Source organism: Neophocaena asiaeorientalis, unplaced genomic scaffold, assembly GCF_003031525.2.
Source record: "Neophocaena asiaeorientalis asiaeorientalis breed wild unplaced genomic scaffold, Neophocaena_asiaeorientalis_V1.1 scaffold41, whole genome shotgun sequence".
NCBI classification, from domain to species: Eukaryota; Metazoa; Chordata; class Mammalia; order Artiodactyla; family Phocoenidae; genus Neophocaena; species Neophocaena asiaeorientalis.
Window position 1 is genome coordinate 2250106 of NW_020171994.1, and position 12033 is coordinate 2262138.

At 42.9% G+C, this 12033-nt stretch overlaps 1 protein-coding gene across 1 annotated transcript in view; it reads right to left on the reverse strand.

The window, feature by feature from the left end:
* Nucleotides 1-2027: 2027 nt before the first annotated feature.
* VSIG1 (V-set and immunoglobulin domain containing 1) overlaps nucleotides 2028-12033 on the reverse strand; it is a 31565-nt gene continuing 21559 nt past the window's right edge. Inside the window, exons 4-7 of the mRNA XM_024748602.1 lie at nucleotides 8228-8383; nucleotides 7715-7834; nucleotides 4269-4416; nucleotides 2028-3506 (exon numbers count right to left, since the gene is read on the reverse strand). Coding sequence (XP_024604370.1) covers nucleotides 3203-3506; nucleotides 4269-4416; nucleotides 7715-7834; nucleotides 8228-8383 — 728 coding nt within the window. The 3' untranslated portion in view covers nucleotides 2028-3202. The remainder of the gene's footprint in view (nucleotides 3507-4268; nucleotides 4417-7714; nucleotides 7835-8227; nucleotides 8384-12033) is intronic.

The following is a 12033-nucleotide window of genomic DNA, read 5'->3' on the forward strand; positions in this document are numbered from 1 at the left end:
CCTAATCGCTTTTCTATTTGAGAGAGATCTTGGAGAGAAAAGGGAACGTGACCTCTAACTAATCCTTGCGCTCCTGCCACCTCCCTCAGAGGGCAGAGGAGATTTGAATCTTGGGAGTCGTGAGAGCGTGTGTGTGCACTGATTGGCGAAACAAGGGGCGTGGGAGGAGAAACCGTCGAGGGTTGGGGGGAGGAGGAGGGACCGCCTCAGGGTAGGGTGGAGGTTGGAGAGGAGCTCTGGAGGGGGGAGAGGCGAGAGATTCGGGAGAGAAACAAGCCGTCGGCGACGGAGATCTTGGGAGAAACCAAGGGCTGTAAAATTGGCTAGGAGACACCCCAGGGGCGTCTTAGAAATGAGTAGAGGTTCCCTGGTTGTCTCCCGGGGGAGGGGAGGAGCGGCCCGCGCGGTAACCCGCGGGGCTTGGTACCCCTCCCGGGTTTCGGCGCCAAATGTAAGGTCGGATCTTAACAAACGGCACCACAAAACAGAGGAAAGCTTCAAGTGAGCTTTATTAGGGAGCGCTCCCGGGCGAGGTTCACTGGTCCGAGAGAAAGGGGGCCAGAGGAGTCGCGCCCGGGCGAGGGTTGGGCAAGATTTTATAGGGGAAGAAGGGAAAGGGGTGTGGTGAATCTGGGAGGGTGCAGGGTATTCCTTATTTGGTGGTCTTTTCGGGTATCCTGGGGGACCGTTCGTCCCGCCCCTCGAAAGGCGGGAAGGCTGGGCCGGGTTCAAAGTCCCCAGGTCAGTTCCTGGAACTGGGTGGTCCGGAATGTCTCCAGGGCAGTTTCTGGAACTGGGTGGTCCGGAGAATTTTGTTCTGATGCAACCTGTGAATCTGATTGTGTTCCCCTGCCTCGGGCCAGTTGGCCTTACACTACCCACTTAACTTTTAACTACCTGTAGCAAAATAAATCAGGTAGTACCTTATCTGAGTGAGAATTAAGCTGAAACAATTTGGTCGAAGCTTAAGCTATCAGAATATTTGGGTAATGACCTATTCCATTACTTATCTTCTGATCCACTGATGAATAAGCAGGAAAAAAAAAACTTTCTTTTGTTCCCTTATTGGAAATCTCTTGTACATAGGAGTCCATTTTCCTGCCCAAGTAAAATTTAGTGAACACAATTTTGTTACGATTCTGTATTTTATACAGTCTCAGGATTCATCACAAACATAAATATATGGTATATTATGGATGTACTAATAGAAGATTAAGGAGACTGGGATAAAAGTTGCACTGACCCAGAGTGGCCTTATAAGTAGGTGGAGTAGTTAGATGGTAACCCACATGGTTTGATTTGAGAGGGGCTGAGAAAGCTTCTTTCTTCAGGAATATCTCCCCTCTGGATTGTTCCAATGCTTGAAATTCCACCATTTTTATTATCTTTGGATTAAAGAATTATCTGTCTTCAAGAGTCCCCTCTTAGGGACTTCCCTGGTGGTGCAGTGGTTAAGAATCCGCCTGCCGATGCAGGGCACACGGGTTCGATCCCTGGTCCGGGAAGATCCCACATGCCGTGGAGCAACTAAGCATGTGCACCACAACTACTGAGCCTGCAGTCTAGAGCCTGCGAGCCACAACTACTGAGCCCACATGCTACAACTACTGAAGCCTGCGCGCCTAGAGCCCGTGCTCCGCAACAAGAGAAGCCACAACAATGAGAAGCCCGCACACTGCAACGAAGAGTAGCCCCGGCTCACCGCAACTAGAGAAAGCCCGCGCACAGCAAGAGACCCAACACAGCCAAAAATAAAATAAATTAAAAAAATTTTTTTAAAAGACTTCACTTAGAAGGAAGTCAGACACAAAAAAGTGCATACTGTATGGTCCTATTTATATGAAGGTCAAGAAAAGGCAAAGCTACTCTCTAAGGATGGAAAACAAATCAGTGGTTACCTGGGTCCAGGGTGATGGTGGGATTGCACAAAGGGACACAGGAAACACTTTGGGATGATGGAAATGCTCCATTTAGATTATCACGGTGGTTTCATGGGTGTATACATCTGTCAAAACTCATCAAATTTTACACTTGAAATAGGTGCAGTTTATTGTACATAATGTATATATCAATAAAATTATTTATAAAAGATTTACCTTAGGATCATTAAAATAATATTTTTATTGAGTATTACTTATTGAACCTTAAAATAAGATTTAAAATCTGATTGATTACACAGATGAAAAAGTCTACCGGTAAATTTCTTCAAAGTGAGATGTGGGTAAAAAATGATCAATAGAAAAGATTTTCAACAGGTGAAGAGGTGATATCAATGCATTTTAGTTAATATTAAGCATGTATACAAGATTGATATCTCTTTATTAATGTGAAATATCCCAACAGTAAAATAGATTAATTAGTTCCGATTATCCAAAATAGATCTTAAGTGTTCATTTAGAACAGTTTCCTAGTCTGGCCCTTCCAAAGTAGATAGCATCAGACAGTGTGACAACATAATAGCTCATGCAAAGCTAAATTGTACATCACCTGTAGTATCAATATTTTGTATTCATTGAAGGAAAAGTGTATTTGGAATTGTTTGCCTGTACGTTATTTTGCATTTAAAAATTGGGTTATTTTAAAATTTTGCTGTGCTCAGATATTGGATAGCCGGTGGTTCTCTGGGAAATCTAATATGATAAATGAAGCATTAATTTTAAGACCTAGTTTTAAATGCTATGTACCAATTAATATGTACCCTTTATTTCCCTCTGGAATTGTAAGGAATTTTTTTCCAATCTATGAGATAATGCTGGTGAATTCTTTTCTTAGTGGTCAATGTGAAAATGAATAGGGAAGCTCTGTCAACAACAAATCCTAGAAATAATATTGAATCCAGTTAATGCCACCTTGTCATGTGTGCATGTGGAATCTCAAAGAGTAGCTAAAAATAGAGAAGTAAGATTGTCTGAAATAAGACACACATGTTGTAAAACACCTTCAACTGAGTTCAAAATCATTTGTCATTTAATTAGTTGTGTTTACATGTTAGTCAAATTGTAAGTACTCTATACTGGTAATGCAGGAACCCTTGCATTTATTTAGTAGTTATCTTGACCTGTCTGTTTTGGATTGATGGTAGGAGCACCTTGTTAGAAGAGGGTTGGTCAGAATGGAGGGAGGTGGTGGGTTAGTTAGGTCAGCTGAATTCCAAACGCCAGTAATGGGTTCCTTAGTGATGAACGCTACTCAGGCCACGGGCCTATGTCTTAATCACCCCCTCTCCCTTATCACAGAAGGGCTCAACTACAATCGAGGGCTCCGGTTCCTGCTGTGGCTCCAGCTTGATCTCAAGCTCAGGCGCTGGGGCAAGCTCAGGCCCTGAGGCCAGCTCCAGGGCGGGCTGCAAGGCAGGCTCAGGCTTGGGGAGAGGCTTGTGATCTGGCCCCAGGGTGGTATTAGGCTCAGCCTCACGGATGGCAGATGGCAGAGTTGCTTCTATTTGGATGACATCTTCATCTGGTATTGTCTCACACTCTGCACTTTGGTTTACTTTTGTCATTGGTCTGCAGGAAGAAGGCCCAGGGAAGAACAAGTTAGGGTTTGACATCTCACATGGAGCCATAGGCTCTGTAGCCTCAGTGACCATAGGTCCCGAACTGTTCAGGACCTCTGTGATTTCTGATAGTCTGACTTACTGTCAGACCACGGGTCTCCATTTGGGGTGCAGAAAGGTTAGGTCTCAACAATACAATGAGAGTTCAAGAAAGACAAACCAGTGTTTAAGAGGTGAGAAAACTTATGAGGTTGAAAGGGCCTAAAGTTCTAATAAGGTCTTTGGCCAAATTCATGGCTCTGGTGCATATCTAGCACCCACTCCATCTAGCACAATGCTTGGCACTTGGTTGTGGAAGCACAGAAATGGATAAGAAATAACATTTGATAAGAAATAACAAAGTGGTCAAGAGCCTGGGCCCTCAGCACTTTTGCTTCCATGGGCCCCTTGTTCCATAAAATAAACATTAAAAATTACATTTTATCACTCTTGGTAGAAGGACAAGTATATTAATATATTAAAACATTTTCTTAACCCTAAAAGGATTGTCGTGGCAGTTAAATGAGTTGATACACATAAAATGCTTAGCACAGAGTCTGGCACACAGCGCTCAGTACATGATAGCCATCACCATTCTTTTATAAAAGCAGTGAGGGTGAGCAGAAAGATGCCTCTATATCTTATGCTAAAAGGAGTGCTTAGGAAGAGCTGACTGAAAGAGATAGGCCTGAGAAATGTCTATTCAAGTAAAGGCAACAAAGTAAGGTCTTACTGGAGTTCTGTGGTGGGTTTAGAATTTCTCTTCCTTTTCTTCCCCTTCGCTTTTGCCTTGTTCCTCGCGAAGCACACCACAGAGAAGATAATGGCAGCACCTATTAGGGTACCCACCATGGCCCCGACAATGATTCCAACTTCTGGATCTGGAGGACACAAGCGGCTGGTTAGTAAAGTGGAGCATAGTGTCTGCCTCATCCACGTGCATTCGTGACCAGTGGGGAATATCCAGGGCATTCATATAGTGGGAAGGTGCCTTGTATAGGCTGAGAGCATGGAAACCCCTAGAACTCTTTCAGCTGGACTCATAGTGGGAGAAGAAAGGTGACTGGCTTGACTATGTAGCCTTCCCATTCACATTTACACACATAAAGAAAAAAGAATATGCCAACTTGGGGGAGGTGGGGTCGCTTTAGAAATGCGGTTTCAGACTTCCCTGGCGGTCCAGTGGTTAGGACTCTGTGCTTCCACCGCCGGGGGTGTGGGTTCGATCCCTGGTCGGGGAACTAAGATCCTGTGGCACGGCCCCCCCGAACTAAAAAATGCGGTTTGGAGAAGTAAGTCTTCACCGTGCATTTGCTTGGGCAGTGAGAGAGACACGATGGAGCTGCAATCCGGTCACCAGAGAAATGTCTGTTACAGGCAGGGACATTTCACCAGGCTTTCCCAAAGCATGGGTGAAGTAGTTCCCTAAAAACCTTCTCTTCCATAGATTCCATGCTCACCAAAGGGCCTCATGCATTCTGGCCACTGGGAAGGGATATGCCCATTTCCATAAACAAGCATCTGGTTTATTAGATCAGTCTACGGAAAAACTTAATGAGTGTGAAATGATCCAGCTGAGCGCCAGACCTTCAAGCACTGAGGTACTGTCCCCAAGAGACCATGTCTGGATTCCAGGTGGGCCCATCCCCATCGGCCTCCCTTCAAGCAAGGATGAATATCTTATACTCAGATGAAAGGCTAGTTGAGTTGCCTGATCATTCTTTTAACTTTCTATGATTAAAGGAATACATGTGCCTCGTTTAGAAAGTCAAACAGTTCTACTAGGCTTCTAACAACAACAAAAAAAATCAGCAGTTCCTTTCTCCACTCCTTCCCATCCCTAAGTCCCACCACAAGAGGAATTTGCCCCCATGTTTCTATTACACTTGTTCTAATATGTTCTGCCTTTTCCAAATTTTGTCATTTTCTATTGGCTTCCTACTCTGGAGGTTGAAGATTTAACTCTCTTACACCACTCCCCTCACATCACGCCATATTCTCCTAATATAACATAAGGTATCGTTAAATCAATGTTTGCAGTATTATGACCATGTAAATATTGTTCACAGCTGCAGAACATAGTATGACTCTTTCTTGTACAACATTTTTAAAATTTCCCCAAGGTTAGTAATTGCCTCATTTGGGGATTTATGGGTTTTTTAATGTATTATTACTAATCCCCAAAATTTCTAGCAAAAGTCTTTTCAGTAGTTTCAAACACATCAGCTAATCTATCGGTTTCTTATGTTGTTGTTGTTTCCTCCCTTGGAGACATCCCTTCTGGAGTCCTCCACCTTCCTCCCTGAGCGTCGACTGGTTGCCCTCCTAAGCCTGCTGCTCTGCTGTCATCCTTCAACCTTCCTTTTACCCTCATCCTAATTTTAAAGATAAAGAAGCAGGCTTTGCAAGCTCCATCTCAAATAGCACTTCGTTGGTAAAGCTGGCCCTGGTTCTATAAGCATAATTAGTTGTTTCTTCTTTGGCATCCTATAGACCCTGTGCAGACCTCTGTTATAACATTTAACAAATTTTAGTGTTTGTGCCTCTAGCTAATCTGTGAGCTCCTTGAGTGTAAGACATATATCTTATTAATGTCTGAATCTCCATCGCCTAGGACATTCCCTGACATACAGTAGATAGTCAGTGAAGCTTTGAGGAAGGGAGGGATGGCGGGAAGGAGGGAGACAGGAAGTCAAGAAGGCAGGAAGGCAGGAAGGAAGCCAAATGCTAGACATCATTGAAAAGAGGATTCAAAAGGAAGCAAGGCTCAAGTACAAATCTGAGGAGTCTCTATATCTGCAATATGACTGTACCTCTAGAAAGGCAAAAAGAGATTGGGGAAGATATGGAGAAAAACAGCAGAAATGATCAAGGGAGCAGGGACAGAATGGGACCACAAAAAAGGACACACAAAGAGATGAAGTTTCCAGCCATAAAAAGAAACGAAATTGAATCATTTGTAGTGAGGTGGATGGACCTAGAGTCTGTCATACAGAGTGAAGTAAGTCAGAAAGAGAACAACAAATACCGTATGCTAACACATATATATGGAATCTAAAAAAAAAAAAAACAAAACAGGTTCTGAAGAACCTAGGGGCAGGACAGGAATAAAGACGCAGATGTAGAGAATGGACCTGAGCATATGGGGAGGGGGAAGGGTAAGCTGGGACAAACTGAGAGAGTGGCATGGACATATACATACACTACCAAACGTAAAATAGAGCTGAAAGTGATACGAAAATGATGGAGTTGGAAAATATCTGATTCCGGACAAATAAAAGGAAGAAAGCCCAGCTTCATAGGAGAATAATAATAATCCAATGGAAATGGGCCCCCCTGGATATGGTATATATTAAAATCACAGATTCAAAGGAAGTTTGAAAAAATGAATAAATGACAGGATCTGAAATGTAATGAAGTGATCCTTGAGAGGTGTAGCAAGATATCCCTTGTGAGAACTTGCCCCCTAACTGGCCCAATTTGACAATCTCAGGCCCTCAAGTCTATGCTTAGTAACTAGGCACGTTTGAACTGGAAGGTTGAGGTTTAGAGGCATTGTGACTCTGCCAGTTACAAACTGAATGACCCTGAGCAAGTCACTTACCTCCCTGAGCTTTAGTTTCCTTTTCAGTAAAGTGAAGCTTAACAGTATATTCTGCCTCCTAGACGGGGTGATTGTAGGACTGAGTGGGATAATGCTCACGGCACGCGGCCAAGCGTCCGGCACATATTTTGTGCTCCGCAATATTAGCCACTCTGAATGTAGGTGCAAGTGTCGTTACTACTATTATTATTAGAGGCAGATTTCAGCAAATTAGTGAATAACTGGAAAGTTTGTGAGCTCCATGTTTGACACAGATTGCTATAGCTTCACCTGGATCTACCAACAGCATCACAAAGAAAATTCAGCCTCGTACTATGAATGAGGCTGTTGTTTTACTTTCTGGAGATTTTGTGAGGGTTAAGCAAATTAATTTTTGTAAACAGTTTGAAGCAGCATGTGGCATATATTAAGTATTATGTAAGCATTAGATATTAGGATGGCCATCCACCATGTCAACCTATAAATAAAGCACCAAAGTCTCCAGTCAGCAAGGACTAACCAGGGATTCTAATTAATTTACTTGATTGGCATACTTGACTTAAGGAGAAACTGTTAAAGTTATATGATCAACTCACGTGAAGAAGTTAGGTCAATTTCACAGGAACTATTGCCAAGGTTGTTGATAGCGGTGCACAGGTAATAACCTTGTACAAAATTGGTCAGATTTCCAATAAACAAAATCCCGGTGGCTGGGTCTGTCAAAACCAGGAAATAGCATTTTGAAATCTCTTATGTGGGTAGAGATCATGTGAATGTAGCAGATCATTCAATGCCCACCCACTTCCTCACATTGGCCTCTCTTTCTTGAGATGTCCAGGGTCCAACTAGACCCCTGGAGACTCCCATCTGGGACGATGCCTATTTTCTCCATACCCACCACCTGTGAGCCAAAAATGGTCTTGGTTTCTAGAAGTTGGGGAGAAGACCAGAGGACAGCCATCTTGATGAGAGATTGACATTCTTTGTACATTCTCCTCCCAGAAAACTCGAAGATTGTGCTCTAAGGACAATCATCCAGTCACACACACATGCTGTCGACCAAGCCCACACACCAGGCCTTGCCAGGGGCAGCAGAGGGCTATACTCACTGAAGGTTTCTTTCACTGGGACGATGTCTCTTCCTTCAAGTTTATACCAGTAGTACACCGGGGAAGGTGTTCCAAGCACAGAGAGGCAAGTAAGAGATATAGGATGACCAGTTTCTGGTATTCCTTGGATGCTGCAAAAGGGCTTAGAAGGTTTGACTGTAAGGCAATGACAAAGAGTAAAAAATCCTGCATGATGAATGGCAGTCTGTACCAATTTTAGTCACTTCCTCGCGTTCATTTTGTAGAGTATGTATACTTATTTTTTAATCTTTAGAAACTTATTTTGACAGTTTTCTAGCTGTACCACCAGGTGGGAGTAGAGCACTTCAGGTACAAAAACCTTCTGTCACTGGGCCATTAATATTCTAATAGCATCCATTCTATCTGCCTGCTCCCCAGATTCATAACCATGAATTTCTGCATTGTGTGTTAAAATATGCCTTTATTAAAAAACAACTAGGAACATAGTTTATACTTTGGAAGCACAGTCTTAAAGGAAAACAGAACCCTTAAATACTTTGAGATAACTGGTTACTTATTCTTTTTAAAACGTTTTATTAATGCCATATTTTTCCTTTGTGAGTCATTTTTTGGCATTTATTCTTCTGGGGGTGACACAAAATAGAGGGTTTGAATTTGCCCGTGTCCCTCATCGAGAGGGGAAACCCATTGCGGGGGAGGGGTGTGCTACAGGGCACTGAAATCTTGATTCATCCTTCATGCCACAAGCTCTTACTTGAGTGCCTTCTGTGTGCCCAGCACTGGACTAGGCACCAGAAATTCAAAAGTGACTCTGACACAGTTCTGAAGTAGGGTGGGGGAGTGGTAAGAGATTAGGCTAGAGAGCAGTGAGGCCATAGATTAGGGGGCTTCGTGTTTCATGTATTTTATACTGAGAGCAGCAGGACCACAGAAGGAATTTAAGCAGGGGAGGGATGATGATCATTCTAACGTTTTAGATGAATTGCTCTGACTCCAGGGCTTCCTGAGCCAAGGGACAGGAGGAGACAGATTCAAGCCGTATTAAGAAGTCGAGAGGGCTTGAGGACCAGCTGGATCTGTGGCATGAGGAAGAGGGTGGGCTCAGTGATTACTCCCAGGTTCCTGATTTGACAGCTGGGTACATGATCTTGCCATCCCCTGAGATAAATACAGGGTTAGGGTTAGGGTGAGGGTGAGGGTTAGGGTTAGGGTGAGTAGCAGGTTTTCGGGGAAGTAGTGAGGAGGAGGAAGGGGCGATGATGAGGTCAGTTTGGGATATACTGAGTTTCATCTGCGTATGGGGAACTCCTGTGGGAAGCTGAGAATCTGATTCTCCTCACTTATCTTACTGCTCACAGCTTATTCTATCCTCAGTCTGACTTATAGACAAGGATCTGAATCGATACTTTCCAATTCACCTTCCTTAATTTGGATATAAAACACTCCAAAGGCATAGATTCTCTGCCTTAGGCTAGTTAGACCCTAAATGCTCCAGGATGCCCAGCTCTCTGGCTCTTACTTGGGAGGCAGCAGTTAAGAGCACAGCTCTGGATCCACACCGAACACTGCTCCACAACTTTACCCTAGATGTATTTAGGCAAGTAACCTAACATAGCCAAACCTCAGTTGATTCATCTGTAAAATGTGAACAAGAGATTACCTGGCCTCCAGCTAATCCAAATATATTGTATTTATATAAATAAAATAATGTATATAGTATCATACACGTGGAATTGCTGTTGGCCACAGGCAGGAATGAACTCCTGCTGCCACATTTCCGACCTTGCCACTGATAATCTTCCAATCTCAGACTCTAACCCACTGTACATGTGAGCAGGAAAACAGATGGATATAGCTATAGTTCTTTGAAAATTTCACAATCCCTTCTTGTCTTTTAATTGAAGTGTACTTGATTTGTGATTTTCTGTTATAGTTTCAGATGTACAGCACAGCAGTTCAGTATTTTTGCAGATTATGCTCCATTATAGGTTATGATAATGGGTATAAGTCCCTGTGCTCTACAGTATATCCTTGTTGCTTATCTATTATATATATAATAGCTTGTATCTGTTAATCCCACACCCCTAATCTGTCCCTCCCCCTTCCCTCTTCCCTCTGATAGCCACTAGTTTGTTTTCTATGTCTGTGAGTCTGTTCTGCATATACATTCATTTGTATTATTTTTTAGATTCCACGTATAAATGATATCCAGTATTTGTCTTTCTCTGTTGGACTTATTTCACTAAGTATAATATTCTCTAGGTCTGTCCATTCTGCACAGCAGTATTCCATTCTTTTTTATGGCTTAGTAATATTCCATCGTGTGTATGTACCATACCTTCTTAAGCCAATTGTCTGTTGTGCCATCCCTTCTTTTAAACAGGTGTCTTTTAATTAAAAGAAGTCTTTTTCTGTTTAGCTCTTTATTCTTTCTTTTTTTAAATAAATTTATTTATTTATTTTTGGCTGCATGGGGTTTTCATTGCCGCGCGCAGGCTTTCTCTAGTTGCAGCAAGCAGGGGCTACTCTGCATCGTGATGCATGGGCTTTTCACTGTGGTGGCTTCTCTTGTTGCGGAGCGTGGGCTCTAGGCACACGGACTTCAGTAGTTGTGGCTCACGGGCTCTAGAGTGCAGGCCCTGTAGTTATGGCACATGGGCTTAGTTGCTCCTCAGCATGTGGGATCTTCCTGGACCAGGGATCGAACCCATGTCCCCTGCATTGGCAGGCAAATTCTTAACCACTGTGCCACCAGGGAAGTCCCTCTTTATTCTTTCTTACTGTTGATTTCCTCAGATGGAGATAACTCCTTGGATTTGCCTACCCTAAATAGACTAGGCTATTTAACCAGAAATCCAGTGCACCTATCACTAGATTTAGATATTGCCTTTTTTAAAAACATGGTGATTTTATTCCACTATAAGTGGAATAGAAAATCTGAACCGAAAATTAAATGGGGGTGCTTCATCACGAAGCCAGACCCCAGGGCTTGAACTAATTATGGACAAAACCCTGGAATTACTTGCATTCATTTCTTGAGCCCAGAATCAAACCCAGATAGGCATTTTTTAATTTTGCTGAACACATTTTTCTTTATTTTTTATTAACCAAACACTTAGTAAATCACTTTGAACCACATCCCAAACCCATATATTTTCTAAGACTACTGATTCAGTATTGAATTGACATTTCATCCAGTTAAAGTCCCCGACAGAACTTGGATGTTTTACTGGCAAAGCCACTGATCTACCATTTAGCTTTATTGCTTTCTACAGAATTGGGATGGGAAGAAGAGGCTCACCTCAGAAAATTAATGAAAATGCTTCAGTGTGTTCTCAAACCTTCTCTAAATTCATCATTTTCTTTTTATGTGCCAAATTGCAGAAGGAAGATGATGCTCCTTCCAAATGCATACAAAATAATTATTCAAACTTCTGTTGGGTACTTTTCAGAGATTCATTTTCTAAGGCTATCATACCTAATGGAAGTCTCTCAATTGAATGGTCGTCCAAACCACCTGGGCCTTTGTGCATTGCTGTCTCCTTCACCTAAATCGTGCCCTGCCACCTCAGCCCCTCTTCTGCCTGACACGCTCTTGCATATCCTTCAACATTCAATGCAGAAGTCACTTTCTCCAGGAAGCCTTCTCCAGTTCCCCCTGCACGGCTTTATGCCCTTTCCCCTGTGATCTCCCAGCTCTCCTCTCCTCCCTCCACTGTAAGCTTATGTTATATATCTGCCTCCCCCACTAGACTTTGAAGTTTAGGAGGGCTGGGAGCTGAACTCTGACATCTTTCCGTCTCCATTGCCTACCATGGTAACTG